The 19,598-nt window shown below is 38.5% G+C and overlaps 1 protein-coding gene across 6 annotated transcripts in view; it reads left to right on the top strand.

Moving 5' to 3' along the window:
• Positions 1-19,598, top strand: part of UBN2 (ubinuclein 2) — a 99,668-nt gene that overhangs the window by 11,457 nt on the left and 68,613 nt on the right. For 5 of the 6 annotated variants that reach the window (XM_063641648.1, XM_055284160.2, XM_055284162.2 and 2 more), the window contains exons 3-6: positions 9,683-9,784; positions 16,314-16,451; positions 17,096-17,199; positions 19,083-19,572. In XM_063641648.1, the coding sequence (XP_063497718.1) occupies positions 9,683-9,784; positions 16,314-16,451; positions 17,096-17,199; positions 19,083-19,572 (834 nt within the window). The remainder of the gene's footprint in view (positions 1-9,682; positions 9,785-16,313; positions 16,452-17,095; positions 17,200-19,082; positions 19,573-19,598) is intronic. The other variant, XM_063641647.1, reaches the window with a different exon arrangement.

Raw genomic sequence — 19,598 nt, forward strand, 5'->3', positions numbered from 1 at the left:
TCACTTGCTGTGACATGCCCTTTTAATTCCTTGGCCTCTTTGAATTGAATAAATTCTCTTCAGCCTTCTTTAATCCCTTAGCAACAATTGAGAATCAGCAGTTTTAGGGTATTTAGGAGGAAGGACTGGTATCCATATGTGGTGATTATAGAAATTCTGTATACTATTTTTGTGCTATGTAGTCAGCTCTTGGCTGTATTTCCACTGCCTTGAAACTCAGCTCCTTTCTATTGGTAGGTTGAAGAAATGGGCATAGATGTAAAGAGATAAGGTTGTGGCAGGGCTGGGACAAGTAGGGAGTCTTGTGATGACAGGATGTTTTCTTCTCACTTACAGGGCTGGTGTGTTTTTTAGCCATCAGGGTCATTCTTGCTCTGTCTACTAGAGGTGATCAATGAATGTTGGTTTTTGGTTTGGTTTACTATTAGCTGGAGGCAATTTGGGGTCAGGGGGTCCAGTACTAAGAACATCTTGTTTGTTTGTTTTCCAGTTTAGTGTTACACTGTAATGAGGCGGCATTGGCCTAAAACACTGATTGTCAGGTTAAGCAAGTACTAATGACTCAGTAAGGAATATTCTTCTGAGTCACAGGGAGCTAGTGCCTAGAAGAGTAGATAAGAAGGAGGTTCTTCACTTTAGATGTAGCAAAATTCAGGGTTTTTTTTTGTTGTTGTTGTTCTTGTTTGGAAAATAAGTTTTGATTTTTATAAGATCTACTTAATTTATAAACTGTGTAATATCAACTGCGGAGGTTCAGAGAATTTATCAAGTAAGACTTTGATTCTGCTGCAGTAAGGGTACTGAAAAAGAGTAATTCAACAGAAGTCTTTCTAGTAGGGAAGATACTGTAATCCTTTGCCAATGTAACTTGAGTTTCTTTAGGTTAAATTTTAATATTTGTGAATTAATTTATATGTACCTTTCTGGCAACTGCCAAAAGTTTGGTTCCAACTTATACAATTTACACATTATTGAATTTTAGCACAGTTAAGGAACCGGAGGGTGGAGAATAGATATGGGGTGGTAAGGCAGGAGGCAGGTCAGGGTTAGAAGTTTTCCAGGAAGACCACAAGTGAGGAAAAGCAAACTGTACCTAGAAAACTACTCTAATGACCTCTGTGATGAAGGAGGGAACTGGAGATTGTGCCTTATAGTTGGCAAAAATCTATTTATAAGTGGAGCAATGCCTTTGGAACTCTGGTTGTTGGAGAGTGAGTTAAGAAAGAGCTACTCAGGTATGGGTGTGTCAAATACAGGTTATCCAAAACTCCCCACAGTGGGACTGGGAAGTAGAGCCAAATGAGGAGGAGTTGGAAACTTTGGTAGTGAACATTTCGTGGGCCAAACCTAATAAAATAAGATTTATTGAGTGGGTAGTACGTGTCCTTAATAAAACTCGGAAGATACAAAAGCTAATGATAAAAAGTAAATCTCCTTTCTACCCCTGACTCCCAGCTAACCAGGTCACTCCCTAGAGACACTGTGAGTTTCTTGCCCCAGAGAGCTATGTGTATGTGGGCAGTCACATATTTCAAAGATTTTTTTTTTTGGTTACTGTTCACTGTAAGAGGATATATAAATACAGATAAATGAAAAGATCAAAATAAAAATCAGCAAATCACCTGTAAGTCCACTGCCAGGCAGAACCACTGTGAATAGTTTGATGGTTTAAAGTGTATCCTTTCAGGAGTTTTAAAAATGCATGTGCAATTACATTTATACTTTCTTACACTATAAAAAAATTTTTTTAGAGCCTGGTGTGGTGGCTCACACCTGTGATCTCAGCTAATTGGGAAGCTGAGGCAGAGAAGATGTCTTGAGCCTAGGAGTTCAAGACCAGCCTGGGCAACATAGCAAGACCCCATCTCTTAAAAAAAAAGTTAGATCACCTGAACAATACATGAATATGTTCCTTTTATTAAAAACAAATTCAAATAATACATCAAAGTCTTCCTGCACCACTGCTTCCAGTTCTATCCCTTCTCCATCGTAATGACCATGGTTATCTGCTTGTTGTGTATTCTTTGAGCATTTTATACATATCTATAGATATATATTGCTATGTTTTGTTTTTCATAGATGAGAATATTCTGTTCATATGATAGTGGAAGAAACAGTATCTTGTTATTTAGATGTTGTCTCCATAATTACCAGTTAAGTTGAGGACCTTTTCAAATGCTTAGTGAACACTGATAGCACCTTTTCGTGAATAGCCTGAGCTGTACATAACATTTAGGAAACTCTTCTTGTTACCTTCTATATTAATAAATACTCTGTATCACAACTTTTAAAAATTTATTTTGGAGACAAGGTCTTCATCACCCAGACTGGAGTGCAGTGGTGTGATCATAGCTCACTGCAGCCTTGACCTTCTGGGCTCAAGCGATCCTCCCACCTCAGCCTCCCAAGTAGCTGGGACTAGAGGCATGCACCACCATGCCCAGCTTTTTTTTTTTTTGGAAAAACAGGATTTCACCATGTTTCCCAGGCTGGTCTTGAACTCCTGGGCTCAAGAGGTCAACCTGCTTCAGCCTCCCAAAGTGCTGGGATTATAGGCATGAGCCACCTCGCCCAGCCTACCACATTATTCTTCGATGGCTATTAACATTGAATGGATATGTGATAGTTTGTATAATTTATACTTTAATAATTAATATGCTTGGTGAAGACCTTATACCTGTAAGATCATTTTGGGGGGAAGCATTTTGGTCAGATTAATACTATTATGATCAAATAAAGCTTTAAGTCTTTTATTTGCTCCCCTTGATAAGATTTATACTTATTTAACAATACTAATCATTTTACTACTTTGATTAGATTATGGACTCAGAACTATTATGGTTTCTGGTGGCAACAAACTAGTCACTTTGGCTAGACATAGATGTTCCTAAATCTCTAATTACCCATAAATTGTTTGCACTTCTGCATATATCTGATTGTGCCCATTACAACAGAATCTGTTTGTTTAGTTTTCCCAGGTAAATCTTATAGGCAGCTATTTATGCCTAGACAAAAAATATGTTAGGAGAGCAGAAAAAGATCATTGTCATTGTGATTTTAATTAGAAAGTATCCTGGAGAAAAGATTGAAAATATAGGCTGATACGTGAAAGCTGGGAGGATTAAGTGAGTAGCAGGAGACTATCCCAGATGGGGAGAAAGCACAAGGAACAGTAAGAAGGTGTGTTTGGGGGAGAGTTGGTAGACAGTTTGAATGGATGAAGGGTTCGTGTTGGAAAATTGTAAGAAAAAAGTTGGAAAGGTGGTTTGAGTCAACATGCAGAAGGCATTTAACTGGTGCCATGTTAAGGGTTTTCTTTACTTTTTTTTTTTTTTTTTTTTTTTTTTTGAGAAGGAGTCTCGCTCTTTGACCCAGGCTGGAGTGCAGTGGCGCGATCTCGGCTCACTGCAGGCTCCGCCCCCCGGGGTTCACGCCGTTCACGGGGTTCACGCCTCAGCCTCCTGCGTAGCTGGGACTACAGGCACCCGCCACCTCGCCCGGCTAATTTTTTGTATTTTTAGTAGAGACGGGGTTTCACCGTGTTAGCCAGGATGGTCTCGATCTCCTGACTTCGTGATCCGCCCGCCTCGGACTCCCAAAGTGCTGAGATTACAGGCGTGAGCCACCGCACCCGGCCAAGGGTTTTCAATTCTTATAGGTGGAGTGCTTCTGAAGCATTTTGAGCAGGGGAAATAATAGGGTATTTTCAAAATATTAATTAGGTGGTAATTATATAGGATAAATTTGAGGGAAGAGGCCGGGTGCGGTGGCTCACATCTGTTATCCCAGCGCTTTAGGAGGCCAAGGCAAGCAGATCACCTGAGGTCAGGGGTTCGAGACCAGCCTGGCCAACATGGTGAAACCCTGCCTCTACTAAAAATACAAAAATTATCTGGATGTGGTAGTGCGCACCTGCAGTCCCAGCTACTTGGAGGCTGAGGCAGGAGAATCACTTGAATCTGGGAGGCAGAGGTTGCAGTGACCTGAGATCATACCACTGCACTCCAGCCTGGGCGGCAACAGAGTGAGACTCCACCTCAAAAAAAATTTGAGGGAAGAGAGGCTAATTAAGACATTCATTATATTTAGGTGAAAAACAAAGGCCAGCATTCTAGCATTGACAGTTAGAATGGAAAGGAAGCTGTAGATGTGGTTAATCATGGCAACAAAGATTTATGGGGAGAGACACTTGGAAGCAGAAATTATAAGAGACTTTTGAAATAGCATTATTGAGGTATAATTTAAATAAATATAATTCATCCGTTTCAAGCGTACAGTTTGATGGATTTTAACAGATGCATGCAATCCTGTAACCACTACTACAATCATGATACAGAACAATTGCGTCACCCCAGAAAATTCCCTTTATAGACAGATCTGTCCCTCCAGACTTAGCCTCTGGCATCCTCTGATCTGGTTCCTGTGACTCTAGGCTTTTTTGGTGTTTGTTTGTTTGCCTTTTCTAGGGTTTCCTGTAAATGGAATCTCACGTCTTCTGCGTCTGGGTACTTTCACTTAGCATAGTACTTTTGAAATTCCTCCATCTATTGCCTGTGTCCCTTTTTATTGCTGAGCAGTAATCCACTGTATTCCTGCTGTGGATTATGTACCACAGTTGTTTATCCGTCCACCAGATGATGACCGTTGGGTTGTTTCCGGTTTTTGGCTGCCATGAGTCAAGCTGCTATAAACGTGAGAGTACAAGTCTGTGTGTGAATACACGTTTTCATTTCTCTTGGGTGCATGTAACAGTGGGGTTGTTAGCTCCAATGGTAACTGTATGCTTAATAAGAAATTACCTGATTCGTTGAGAGAGAGCTTTAAAAGAAAAAAAAAAACAAAAAACTACCAAACCATTTTCCAAAGTAGCCACATCATTTTGCATTCCTGCTAGTGATGTATCAGAGAACCAATTGCTCCATGTCCGTGTTAGCATTTGATGTCATCACTCTTTTAATTTTAGCCAATAATGGTTTTAAGGCAGAAAAAATAGTCAGGATGAACAAAATGGAATGTCAAGTGGGAGAAGCTAATTTGGAGACAAATGACAGTGGAAACACTAATTTCAGTTTTGCTTTATTAGAGTTTAAGGTGTTTTCAACTAAAAAAATGGCCCTATAGGTTCTATAACTTCTCATATAGAATTTTTAAAAGAATGGCCTGTTGGAGTTAGGCAGTCATGAGTTTGAAGATTGGCTCGCCTACTCTCTGTGTGACCTTAGATAAGTTACTTGTCCTTTCCTAGCCTTCTTTTTTCCCATTTGTCAAATGTGAAATAATAGATGGTTGTACTTAGTATAGGATCTGATGCAAAGTTGGCATTCAGTGAATGGTAGCTTGGTATTTAAATATATATTTTATGCCCCCAGTAACTTGTGAATTTCTTGCAAATCTGAGCATTTTTTTTCTTTCTAGCTGTTTTATTCTCCAACTGTGTTAATTCCCCATACCAGTAGTCAGAGTGGTTTTGTTAAACACTGATCTTGTCAGTTACCTCCTTGTGCTGATGCCTTCGGTGGCTTCCACAAGTGCTTAACTCCACTTGCCCTTGTCTGGGTATGAATATCTTAGGAAGAAGCCTTGATGAGGTCCTCTGTTGAAAAGGTCTCCTTTCAACCTTTTTCCTTTCTACCATTTATAACTACTGTAGTAATTTGTTTAATCTTTCTCTTCCCCTCTCTGTACTTAACTGCTTGTGTATAACTATAAAATCCATGAAGGCTGGCATATGGTAAGTGCTCAGTAAGTTTATTTAATAGATTATCTTGTTTTAAGTTACTTGAAGACAAGGACATTTCATACTAAAACTCTGATGTTTTAACATATTGCTTTCTATGGCATAAGTTCTTAACAGATATTTTTGACTCTAAGTAATAGTTCGAAATAAGCTATGTAGAATTATTGGGTCAAATAAGATGAAGAGTTTTAAAAATTATTTTAGCATATTTCTGTTATAACAGTAATACTTCAGAGGAAATTTGGAAATCATAGAAGAGGCAGAAGAAGAAAATGTAAGAGTATTGCAAAGTCTCTTGGCAGGTGCTTTCAGATTGCTTTCCAAAAGGGTTTTATTGGTACATTCTTTATCAGCAGTGTTTGAGCAGTCCTATTCTCCATCTTTTCAGAATTTAAAGGTTTATAATTTGATAGAAGAAATTGATACCTTTCTTTAATCTCATTTATTTATTGATCATTTTCCATTGAGTTGTAATGCTGCCTTTTTCATCTTTAATTCTTAAATAGTAGGGTAGGTTTCTGAACAATGCTGTTCATTAATCTTTTTATTCTTATATTCCTGCCTCATCTATTTTAAATCCCATAACTTTAAAAATATTTCGTATGTGGCAAGACTAGTCCTCTTCATTAGTTTTGTCTGTGGATTTTTATATATTTCTTAGATCTCTTCCTCTCTCTCTCAGTTTAGGGTGAAATCATCCCTCATGTCCTTAACTGCTTGTGTGTAACTTTTTCTCAATAGACTACCTCCTACCAACCTCTCTTTCCTTTTCCTGAATGCTGATTCTCACCGTAATTCTATAACATAATGTAAAGGTCTCAGTCTGCAGACCTGCCAAAATGGGAAAAATAAAGGACAATCTAATATGTATTTTGCATCTAAGCACATGGGTATGTTGTATGTATATATGTGTATATGTGTGTGTGTATATATATATATATTACATTGTGTGTATGTGTGTGTGTGTGTATATATATATGTATATGTGTGTATGTATGTGTATATATATATATATATATATATATATATGCATGTATGCATGTTGTTTAAGGTTGCCAACTGGCATTTCTTGAGAAGGATTGTCATTGTTCTGGGATTATACCCTCAGTAGCCCTGTTTAGCAAGATGTTGCCACCCTATGTTGCTTCCTAGAATTGTACTTGAAACTTTTACCTAACTTGTAAAATCTAAAAATATGGGAACCATTACTTATATTTCGCACCACAGTACCTTTCTTGGTGATGATGGTATAGTAATCGTGTTGTTTTGTCCACTGAAAAGTGTACAGTGGAGGCACAGCTTATGTGGGAGTTAGGTTTTTTTAACATCACTGTGTAATACAGACATAGCAGTTAGTCAGAATTGCTTTTGCAAGTTACTTGTAAAGTAATGACACCATGTTGGAGATGTCTTTCATAAGTCTGGCATAACTTTTTTCCCTCAAGCACTGGAACAGATGAGTGTTTCTTTGCGCTGAAACAAGGCGAAGCAATTTGCTTTTATTTAAGGGCCATGTTACATACAACTTACTCATCTTTAACCGTTAGAATCACACTTTTCATTGAGAGGTATGCGGTTTGAGAGCTGAAACCAAATGAGGTGACTAGAGATTTACATCTTGCATCTCATGCTCTCAACAAGGCTCACTGTAGCTTAGTGGTGGCATGTTGGTTTGCAGAATCTTTTGCACTAATCGTTTTCTTGGTTTTGTTTTTGCTTTTGTTTTTAGAGATAGGGTCTCGCTCTGTCACCCAGGATGGAATGCAGTGGCATGAACTTGGCTCAGTGTAGCCTCAACCTCCTGGGTTCCTCCTGCCTCAGCCTTTCAAGTAGCAAGGACCACAGGCACATGCCACCATGCCTGGCTAATTAAAAAAAAAAAAAAGTTTGTAGAGACAGGTCTCACTATGTTGCCTAGGCTAGTCTCAAACTCCTGGGCTCTCGCAAACCTCCTGCCTTGGCCTCCCAAAGTGCTGAAATTACAGGTGTGAGTCACTGCATCTGGCCTTCTCTTCTCTTTCTAAGCATCCTCTTCCCCCCTCCCCTACCAAAAAAAATATCATGGGACAGGGAAGTCTTAGAAGATGCATAGAAAATTTAAGATGGTTACCATAGCTTGTGTCTGTAGTCCTGGCTACTTGGGAGTGTGAGGCAGGAGGATCACTTGAGCCTAGGCGTTCAAGGTGAGCTATAACCATACCATGGCACTGTAGTCTGGGCTACAGAGCCAGACCCTGTGTCATTTTTTTTCTTTTGGAGACAGAGTCTCGCTTTGTTGTCCAGGCTGAAGTGCAGTGGTACCATCTCGGCTCACTGCAACGTCCGCCTCCCCAGTTCAAGTGATTCTTGAGCCTCAGCCACCCAAGTAGCTGAGACTACAGACGCATGCCACCACACCCAACTAATTTTTTTGTGTTTTTAGTATAGGTGGGGTCCCGCCATTTTGGCCAGGCTGGTCTCGAACTCCTGGCCTCAAGTGATCCGCCTGCCTCGACCTCCCAAAGTGCTGGGATTACAGGCCTGAGGCACTGCGTCCGGCCCAGACCCTGTATCAAAAAAAAAAAAGAAGAAGAAGAACTATAGACTCACAAAAGGTTGTAAATATACTACAGAGAAATCTCATGTGCCCGTTGAACCCAGCTGCCTCCAGTAGTAATATCTTACATGTCTACAGTTATCCAAACTAGGAAATTGACATTGGCATAATACAGTTAATCAGATAATAGATCTTAACTCAGATTTCACATACTCATTTCAGTTTTTACATGCACTCATTTTTCATTTTGTTGTATGTCTGTGTATATAATTATAATTATTAAAACAAATACTTTTAGGCTGGACCCAGTGGCTCACACCTATAATCCCAGCACTTTGGGAGGCTGAGGCACAGGATTGCTTGAGCCCAGGAGTTCAAGAGCAGCCTGGGCAACATAGGGAGACCCTGTCTCTACAAAAATATTTAAAAATTAGCAGGGCTTTGAGGCATGCACCTGTAGTCCCACTTACTCAGGAGGCTGAGGCAGGAGGTTCACTTGAGCCCAGGAGGTTGAGGCTGCAGTGAAGCCATGATCATGCCACTGCACTCCAGCCTGGGTGACAGAGTGAGACCTTATCTCAAAAAACAAACATGCAGTCAGCCATGATCATGCCACTGCACTGCAGCCTGGGCAATAGAGCAAGACCCTATCTTTAAAAAAAATAATAATAATTTAAAACATAATTTTAGGTTTATAGGAAAGTTGCAAAGACAATACAGAGAGTTCCCATACAGCCTTCACTCACTGTCCCCCGTTGTTGACATCTTGAAATTTGTACGTTTGTTACAGCTAAGGAGCCAGCATTGGCACACTACCATTCAACTCCACATTTTATTTGGATTTTACTAGTTTTCCCCTAGTGTCTTTTTTCAGTTCCTGAATCAGCCAGGTTACCATATTACACTTAGTTATTATTTCTCCTTAGGTTCATCTGTACTGTGGCAGTTTTTCACATTTTCCTTGTTTTTGATAATTTTGACAACTTCGAAGAACGCTGGTCACTCATTTCATAGAATGTCCATGAATTTGTTTTGTCTGATGGTTTTCTCAGGGTTAGGCTGGGGTTATAGGCTATTGAGAAGATCACAGAGGTGATGAAGTGCAGTTTTTATCACAGATAATGGATACATGCAGTCAGTATGATATATCCCTGTTGATGTTGACTGTGATCACCTAGAGAGGTAGTGTTGGCCAGGTTTTCTACTATGAAGTTACCCTGTCCCTCCCCTTTTTATACTCTTTGGAACAAGTCAGTAAGTGCAACTTGCACTCAAGGTGTGGGAGGACTTAAACCTCCTGGAGAGGGGGATTATCTACAAAAATTATTTGAATTATTCTAACAGGTCTTTTTAAACTTTATGGAAATAGCATGAGCACCAAATCAGTCTAACGTATCTGTTCTTTGCAGGGTGGGAAACCCCGTAAACACCGGAAGGATCGGCTACAAGATTTAATTGATATAGGCTTTGGCTATGATGAGACAGATCCATTTATTGATAACTCAGAGGCTGTGAGTAATGTATCTTTAATATAGCAGCAAATTCATTGTTTGTATGGGATAGTACAAATCAAGGGTAAAGTAACTTAAATAGTGCAGTGAATGTTTTTGTTTGTGCTTTTTAAAGCCATGTTCACTACTTAAAGATTTTTTTAACCTTTTTTTTTTAAAGAATACTGCAGATTGAGAATTATGTAATTTCAGGTTTGTCTGTGGTGAGTTGTTATTACACTGTTAAAATAGACCAAATTTTATCAAACCTTTTTCTGTAAAAGGCCACACAGTATTTTAGACTTTGTGAACCCTATGGTTTCTGTCACAACTACACAAGTTTGCCATTGTAGCATGAGAGCAGCCATAGATAATACCTAAAGAATTAGCGTGGCCGCGTTACCATGAAACTTTATTTATGGTCTGTGAAATTTAAATTTCATATAATTTTTCGTATGTCATGAAATATTAATTTCTTTTGATTTTTTTTCCCAATAATTTTTAAAATGTAAAATCCATTTCTAGCTCGCAAGCTGTTTGAAAACAAGTCGGTGGACTGGATTTGGCCAGTGCATCTCATGGTTTGCTGACTCTGTACAATGTCTTTATTTTCATATGCTCTGTTCCTTTCCAGTTCCGGAAAGAATCTCTTGGGATTCTCTAGTCGTTGCTCATTTTCAGAAGTCTAATTATAGTGTTGACTCCATCCTCACCCCTTGCTGAAACAGAACAAAAATAAGTTTTTTGAAAAAAAAGAGAAAAAGGAAAATCAAATGCTGAAAAACATTATGTTAAGCTAATGGTTCTCAATCAAGGGTGAGAGAATATTAGTACACTTGTCTTAACTCAGACTTAAGGAATTAGGATTTCTGGAGGTGAGGCCTACAGAGATTTTAGTGTTCTTTTTTTTTTTTAATTTTAAGATTAACATACGCTTATGGTAAAACAGCAATAAAGTACAAGGTGGTTATGAAGTAGAAGGTAAAGTACCCAAAGGCCCCACTCCTGAGAGGTAAATACTACAAATCTTCTTATGTAGTTGTCCAGAAATTTCAATGATACTTACATATTAGTATATGGATATAATCCTTTTAATGGCTGCTAGTGAATATACCTAAATTACATAATGTATTTATCTACACCTATTTGATGTACATCTAAATTGTTTCTGGTTTTATGTGCATACAAATAATTGAGCATCTGGGTGCATTTATCTACTTAAGTAAATGTGTATGAAGGGTATTTAGGGGGTGCATTTATATGGGTAGGATAAATTTCTAGCAGTGGAATTTATTGGTCAAAGGGCATTTATTTGCATCTTGATTTTTATTGATATTCCCAAACTTGGGCAGGTGTGTTTCAAAATGACTTCCAAGATAAGAACCACGCAATCTTAAAGATTGGTGCTACTGGGTTGAAATTAATCTGGCAGACATCTCTAATATCTATTTAATTCTTTATTGCTGCCAGGATGGTACATTGAATGCCAGTCTTTATCACCAGTCTGTTTTGATTGAGCCCTACAGCTTTTCCCCTGAAATCCCCTTTCTCTTACAAAAGGAAGAGGAATTTAGGAAAGCATTTAAGGACTGTAGCAGCCCCTTAATCACATAGCAAATAAAAGACAGTAAGTCATGTTTTGCAGTAGAGAAGGTATATGTTCTTCCATTCTTGTCCGTGTACTAGAGTAATCTAATCCCTGGGATTATGATATCCTCTGCAGTGTGCAGTAATTAAGCATGTACAGAAAGTGACACTAGGTGACTATTACACTACCCACAAATTATATAGTATGTCTTTTTTCCTGTTGCTACAGTGCTTGCTTATAAAGTTGATGACAGAACATATAAAGGTAGGAGAGTGACAGTAAGGACTTCAACAGGAGACACATTGGATACTCTGTCAAACTCCTAAGTTAATTCTGTTTTCCTGGCCGGGTGCGGTGGCTCATGCCTGTAATCCCAGCACTTTGGAAGGCAGAGGTGGGCGGATCACGAGGTCAGGAGATCGAGACCATCCTGGCTAACACTGAAACCCTGTCTCTACTAAAAATACAAAAAATTAGCCGGGTGTGGTGGCGGGTGCCTATAGTCCCAGCTACTTGGGAGGTTGAGGCAGGAGAATGGCGTGAACCTGGGAGGCGGAGCTTGCAGTGAGCCGAGATTGTGCCACTGCACTCCAGCCTGGGCGACAGAGCGAGACTGCGTCTCAAAAAAAAAAAAAAAAAATTCTGCTGTCCCGACGTAAACTTATTTACCATACTAGGCAGTCTGGTCTGTAGAAGTAACCTATTGCCAGTGCCCTTTGGAGTAAAGTGGCCTTCGTCTTACAAAAAAGGTTGTCAACCAGTAAATCCGGGCATGGAATGTTTTCCAGAGTCTTGACCTTGATTTGTAACTCGGTGCAGAAGTCTAGATTGTAATCTTAATTCAGTTTCTAATTTGCTGTGTAGCCAGGAGCAAGTCTTTTAGCACCACCCGGTTTTCTCTGCTATGACTTGCTTACCCCACAGAATTATTGAGCCTTAAATAAGGTAATGAATGTAAACCACCTGAAGAACATGAAGCAAGTGCAAAGCATCAGTAGAAGTGTTATGTGTACATTTTGAATTCTAAATAACCCAAGAAGGAACTTAGCCATATATAAATGGGCATCACGTGTACTCACACTTACATAAATAGCTTTTTTAAATTAATAAACTTCATTTTCTTAGAGCAGCTTTAGAGTCACAGCAAAACTGAGCAGAAAGTACAGAGTTTCCATGAACACCTTGCCCGCATGCACACGCTACCTTCCCCCACCATCATCCTGTACCACAGTAGTACATTTGTTATAGTTGATGAGCCCAGACATTATGACACATCATTGTCACCGAAGTCCATAGTTCACATTAGGGTTCATTCTTGGGATTGTACACTTCGTGGGTTTGGACAAATGAATAATGACACGTATCTACCATGGTAGTATCACACAGAAGTATAGTTTCACTTCCCTTAAAATCTTCTGTGCTCTGCCTATTCATTCCTCCTTCCCTCCTAATCACTGGCAACTACTGGTCTTAACTGTCTTCAGAGTTTTACCTTTTCCAGAATGTCTTATAGAGAAAATCATATAGTATGTAACTTTTATAAATAGCATTTTTAATATCTCCTTTTGTAGCATTTAGGATATTTTCATGCTGACTTTTGTAACCCATAATTGGATTATGTATCAACTTAAAGGGCATGACTGGTATTTTTAAAGAAAATGAAATCAAATAGAATAGGAACTAGTACGTCATTGGTAGACTATACAGTTTTTATTGTGTGTGTATGTGTGTGCTAGATTTTGATGGGTAATGTATTTTCCACTTGGGTTGTGGTGAAGAAAAATTGAAAACTTCTGTTTTAATAAGTCAGGATAAATTTTGTAGATACAAATTGTTTAGTCAAACAACTAGTTTCTGAACAAGGTGGGTTCCTGTTTTATAAGAAGAAATTGAACTGAAATGCAGGTTGCTTGACTTAACAAAATAACTTAGTGTCTTTGCCCTTGACATATTATTTGTTTTTTTTTTTAGTGAGATACTTCAAACATAAAACAACTATGGTTGAACCGAATGATTCTTGTTCTTTTCATTTATTGTATTGCCAGTAAGCTTTCAGTGTTGGCATATTATTTAATATATTCCGAATCATGCACTAATTACTAAAAATAAATACCTGAAAATAAATGCTTTTGAAGATTATTTTTAGTCTCATATTTATGCTACCAAATTGTAAAAGAGCTGAAAGAAAATGTTTTATTTATTATTAATAAATAATGATACCAGGCATGAATCACACTTTTATTTAGATAGTCTCTTTTAAATTTCACTAGAACTTTGTGAAGTAATATTGTCCCTGTTTTATAACCCTCCAAAATTGATGTTAAGTGATTTTCCCTGGGTCGCAGTAGCTAGTCATAGGCAAAGAATCTAAATCCAGGCCTTTTGATTCTTAAGTTCAGTGTGTTACCTCTTAACACATTCTACTGAAATGACTGAACTAAATATTCACAAAGAGTGTACTCCCCTGAAGAGTTTTCAGATAGGAAAAGCTCAGCAGAATACTGCATAAGAAAACAGACTTTGAGCACATCAGAATTGCCCTGTATACCTGGAGATGAACATATTTCACTCCCACGTGAAGCTGCTTGGTATAGTAGATGGGTTGGAGGCAGCCACTGACTTTGCCATAAACATATGTATAGAATTGCTTTGGTAAGGCTTTCATTTTTAAAGTGGGAGTAATATTTGCCTTTCTTACCTCACAAGGGTATCATGAGGACCAAATGAAATAATTTATATGAAGAAGTATTGAAAATTATAAAGCATTGTACAAAACAATGTAGACAAAGAGTACAGGTGTTTTTATCTTATCACAGTTAGTTTTCAAAATTATTACTGTCTCACATTTAATCCCTCACTCCTCATATCACTTTATTTGCAGATGGTACTGCCCCTTTTCTGTAAGATCTTTATAATAGTGTAGATCTTTGTAGTAGATCTTTCTAGTAGTGTATCAAGTAGAACGATAAGAAAGTAGTTCATTTTTTTCTTTACCTTTCTTCAATCATTTTATTTCTTCTTAATTCAGTGTGATTAAACTAGACCCTCTTCCTTTTTCCATTCTCCATATAACTGAAAAGGATACAGGTTAAAATTACAACTTTTGTACTTAGCCTTAATATTCTTACAGTAACTAATAGGATATGTATATTCCTTGCCCATGGCAATGAAGTTTCCCTAAAAATCTGACTTTCTTAAAGACTAGTTAGATGATGAAGAACCTTGGAAGTAGAGGTCTGGAGATACCAGGTGACAGATATCTTTCTACAATCAAATAAGTTCCCTTTTTCTTTCCTACTTTGAATACCTTCATTTGGTTAAGTTGTCCTTCACTTAGTGTTTGCTTTTTACCCATCTTCATCAGGTGAGGTAATGATAAACCTTAAGATCCAGCCTTTGGGAACATAAGTGTGATTTAAACAAATTGAGTTCCTTGCTCCAAGCAAAGTACCTCCTCATTCTAGGTCCTCAAGTATGTGCTTTCTGAACTGGGCAGTTGTTTTTCTATGCTATTCAATTCTTTTAAAATATGTGCTATTCTTTTTATAAAATATATTTGCTATTTTTCTTTCTTTTTATTTTTCTTTTGAGACAGAGTCTCGCTGTGTCACCCAGTCTGGAGTGCAGTGGTATGATCTTGGCTCACTGCAACCTCCACCTCCCAGGTTCAAGCGATTCTCCTGCCTCAGCCTCCCAAGTACCTGGGACTATAGGCACCCACCCCACCACGCCCGGCTAATTTTTTTTTTTTTTTGTATTTTTAGTAGAGATGGCGTTTCACTATGTTGGCCAGGCTGGTCTTGAACTCCTGACCTCATGATTCGCCTGCCTTGGCCTCCCAAAGTGCTGGGATTATAGGCGTGAGCCACCATGCCCGGCCTAAATTAAATGTTTTTAAGGTTTTCTCTGCTTAGAAGCGTACGGCTAAGACAGAAAAAATAGTTTCTGTTAAATAGAATGTTGTTGCTGTTTTTTGTTTTTTTAGACCAAGTTTCGCCCTTGTTGTGCAATGGTGCGATCTCAGCTCACTGCAACCTCTGCCTCCCAGATTCAAGGGATTCTCCTGTCTCAGCCTCCTGAGTTGCTGGGCTTACTACACCCAGCTAATTTTTGGTATTTTCAGTCGAGACAGGGTTTCACCATGTTGGCCAGGCTGGTCTCGAACTCCTGACCCCAGGTGATCCACCTGCCTCAGCCTCCCAAAGTGCTGGGATTATAGGTGGAGCCACTGCGCCCAGCCAGTTTTGTTATTCTTTATAAAATCTCCTTATGGTAGGAAATGAAATTTACTCCTTATCTGGACACTTAGTCTTTTTTTTTTTTTTTTTTTTTTTTTTTTTTGAGACGGAGTCTCGCTCTGTTGCCCAGGCTAGAGTGCAGTGGTGCAATCTCGGCTCACTGCAAGCTCCGCCTCCTGGGTTGACGCCATTCTCCTGCCTCAGCCTCTGCGAGTAGCTGGGACTACAGGTGCCCGCCACCACGCCCGGCTAATTTTTTTGTATTTTTAGTAGAGACGGGGTTTCACAGTGGTCTCGATCTCCTGACCTCGTGATCCGCCCACCTCGGCCTCCCAAAGTGCTGGGATTACAAGCGTGAGCCACCACGCCCGGCCTATCTTTTTAAACTTGGTTTCTCATCAGAACCATTTGTCATTAAGAATAGTAGCAGTGGGAAGGAAAAAAAAAAGGAATAGTAGCAGTGATCCTTAAATTTTTCTTAGCAGGTGATATATTTAGAATTTACTTTATTATTTCAGAAGTTTTTTTCTTATACCAAATTATCAGAACTAATTTTTATTTCAGATAGTAACCTTTTCTAAATTTATTTTACAAACATCCTCATTGCAGTCTGTGTTGCAGTTAGGATTTAAGGGAGATGCTGCCATGGTGGATGAATTTCTTTGACATTTATAGAGTTAAAGACAATAGGATATAGCTGAAAGTTTTTTGTTTTTTAATCTAGTATGATGAATTAGTTCCCGCTTCTCTAACAACAAAATATGGAGGCTTTTATATCAACACTGGCACTCTACAGTTTCGCCAAGCTTCAGATACTGAAGAAGATGATATTACAGACAACCAAAAGCACAAGCCACCCAAGGTGAGTTTATCAAACATTGCAACAGTAATGAGAATGTTCAATTAATAGGATATATTTTTTTAATGTTACTTGTGTCACAAGTGTGAATGTAAGAAAAAGTAAAATACAAACCATTGTGTCATGAATATATAATTACATGCTTTAAAATTAAATTATGTAGATATGGGAAAATTGGTATTTACATCATAGAATTATATTTTCTTGTAAAAACTTCTCTCTACAAATGTGGACTAATAATTTACTGTTTCTGGGAGAAGGTTATATTTCTCGGATAGGTTAATACTAATAGCTGTTACCTTTCCTAAGATGTCATTTTTAACAAAATCTATAGAATTTGTATACATTGTCTTTGGGAAAGATATAGTGTCCTTAGATAAGTGTTTCTTGAAGTGTGGTCCAAAGACTTACTTATACCAGAATCACCAGAATGCGTGTTTAAAATGCAAATTATAAGGTCCTAACTCAGATAACTGAATCGAAACTGGAGGTGAGAGTGCTCTTGAACCCCAAGGATCTGCAGTTGTAACAAACGATTGTAATGCACACTGACATTTGAGAAAAACCACTGCCGATGCTGGATTGCTAACATCAAAGAGTAAAGCATTGATACTTACATAAATGATCATTCTTTTATCATTTCGCAGGTCCCCAAAATAAAAGAAGATGATATTGAGATGAAGAAGCGGAAGCGGAAAGAGGAAGGGGAAAAGGAGAAGAAGCCAAGGAAAAAAGTTCCCAAACAACTGGGGTACGTTAAATTAAACCTAAGAATGGAACTGGCGTCACAGTCTGACTGTCTCTCCCTTTAGAAAGATATACTTACCATTAACTAATTCAACCTAGCTGAGTCTAATTTAGTACGTTATTGACAAATATTAGTGACTTACATTTAATAGTATTGTAGTATTTGTTCTTAAGTAGAAGGCTTTGTCATCTTAGAGACTCATAGTGTTTTAGGTGAAATGCTCATTACTACTTTTACCAACAAGAACCAGTTTGAAAAGATATTATAAACATTGAAAAAACTGTTCTAATCTTTTTGGTACTAAAACTAAGTTTAGATGCCTGGGGAATGAGGATTGGCAGTAGCCTATATGTAAACAATTTATGGTTGTTTTAAAAATTTTGATTTGAGTGATTTGAGACAGAGTCTCACTCTGTCACCCAGGCTGGAGTGCAGTCGCACAATCTAGGCTCACTGCAACTTCCATCTCCTGGGTTCAAGTGGTTCTTATGCCTCAGCCTCCCAAGTAGCTGGGATTACAGGTGTATGCCATCACACCCGGCTAATTTTTGTATTTTTAGTAGAGAATATTTTAGTAGTGAAACATGAGGGTTTCACCATGTCGGCCAGGCTGGTCTGAAACTCCTGACCTCAGGTATTCTGCCTCCCTCAGCCTCCCAAAGTGCTGGGATTACAGACGTGAGCCACTGCACCCAGCCAGAATTTTCATTGATTTTATATAGCTATTCTTCTTTTTTTTTTTTTTCTCCTTGAGATAGGGTCTTGCTCTGTCACCCAGGTTGGAGTGCACTGGCACAATCATGGCTCACTGCAGCCTCAACCTCCTGGGATCAAGGGATGCTCCTGCCTCAGCTACCTGAGTAGCTGGGACTATAGGCATGTACTGCTATGCCTGGCTAATTTTTATATTTTTGTACAGATGGTGTTTCGCCATGTTACCTAGGCTAGTCTCGAACTCCTGGGCTCAAGTGATTCACCAGCCTCAGCCTCCCAAAGTGCTGGGATTACAGGCATGAGCCACTGCACACAGCCAGTATATAGCTATTATTAATGATATTGCTGCTAAAAAACAAATAGAATTTCTTAGAAGCCTTACATAAGAAGAATAAAATATTTGTATAATGCAGTCAAAAACTACCAATTGCCATGACTTCTCTGTGGCTTTTTTCACAGAGCTAAGGGAAAGATGCTTGTGAGAGGCTGAATTTTCTTACTCTACTTAGCAGTGGAGGTGCATCTGAATTTTGGGTTATCAATGTCCATAAGATTGATGTAGGGTTTATTTCTCCCCTCCTAAAACTTGGGATTACAGTCATTAAGAAATTAGGAGAAAAAATGTATATATTACTAATGGTTGTCTTAAATGTTCATTATTTACAAGTAGACTTCTTTGGGAATGTAGGCTACAAGTAATCCCTTTTATTGAATGTATTGTTTTTCAACTTTATAATTTATTCATTTTTTCAGCTAATATTTATTAAGTACCCTGCTGTATACCAGGCACTGATATAGGGTTTGAGTTGTATAACAGTGACTGAAACATGGGGCTGCCTTCAAGATGCTAATAACCTTTTAGGTTCTGTAATGCACATGGAAGCATTTAAGCCATAGGATTTAGAAGAGATTTCTAGGAGGAAGTAATAGCTAAACTGAGCTGTTTCCCCATTTTCTTCACTGTAATGGCCATTTACCTATTTGCCTTTCGTGGGTGACATTCCAGATTATACTGAAGAAGTTGCTATTGTAATAGTATAAGTTAATAAGAAATTAAGAAAACTGCTCTGTCACCTGTCAAATGATTATTTGAATTCTGTGCCTGCTTATTTATGTGACACTTTAACCTTTAAAATCACACATAACCTAACTGATCATTTTTTTCTTCACAGAGTTGTGGCTCTAAATTCACACAAGTCTGAAAAAAAGAAGAAACGTTATAAAGATTCTCTTTCTCTAGCTGCCATGATTAGAAAATTCCAGAAAGAGAAGGATGCATTAAAGAAGGAGTCTAACCCCAAGGTCCCAGTGACCTTGTCAACCCCTTCTCTGAATAAACCCCCATGTGCTGCTGCAGCACTGGGGAATGATGTCCCGGACTTAAATCTGAGCAGCGCTGATCCAGACCTTCCCATTTTTGTTAGCACAAATGAACATGAGCTGTTTCAGGAAGCTGAAAATGCCCTAGAGATGCTAGATGATTTTGACTTCGACAGATTACTGGATGCTGCTTCTGATGGTAGCCCCCTATCTGAGTCGGGGGGTGAAAATGGAACCACCACCCAGCCAACCTACACTTCTCAGGTTATGCCCAAAGTGGTACCTACACTCCCAGAGGGTCTACCTGTACTTCTTGAAAAACGTATCGAAGACCTTCGTGTAGTAAGTATAATAATTCTCTTGCTTTT

The sequence above is a fragment of the Symphalangus syndactylus genome, chromosome 6 (assembly GCF_028878055.3).
Source record: "Symphalangus syndactylus isolate Jambi chromosome 6, NHGRI_mSymSyn1-v2.1_pri, whole genome shotgun sequence".
Classification (NCBI taxonomy): Eukaryota; Metazoa; Chordata; class Mammalia; order Primates; family Hylobatidae; genus Symphalangus; species Symphalangus syndactylus.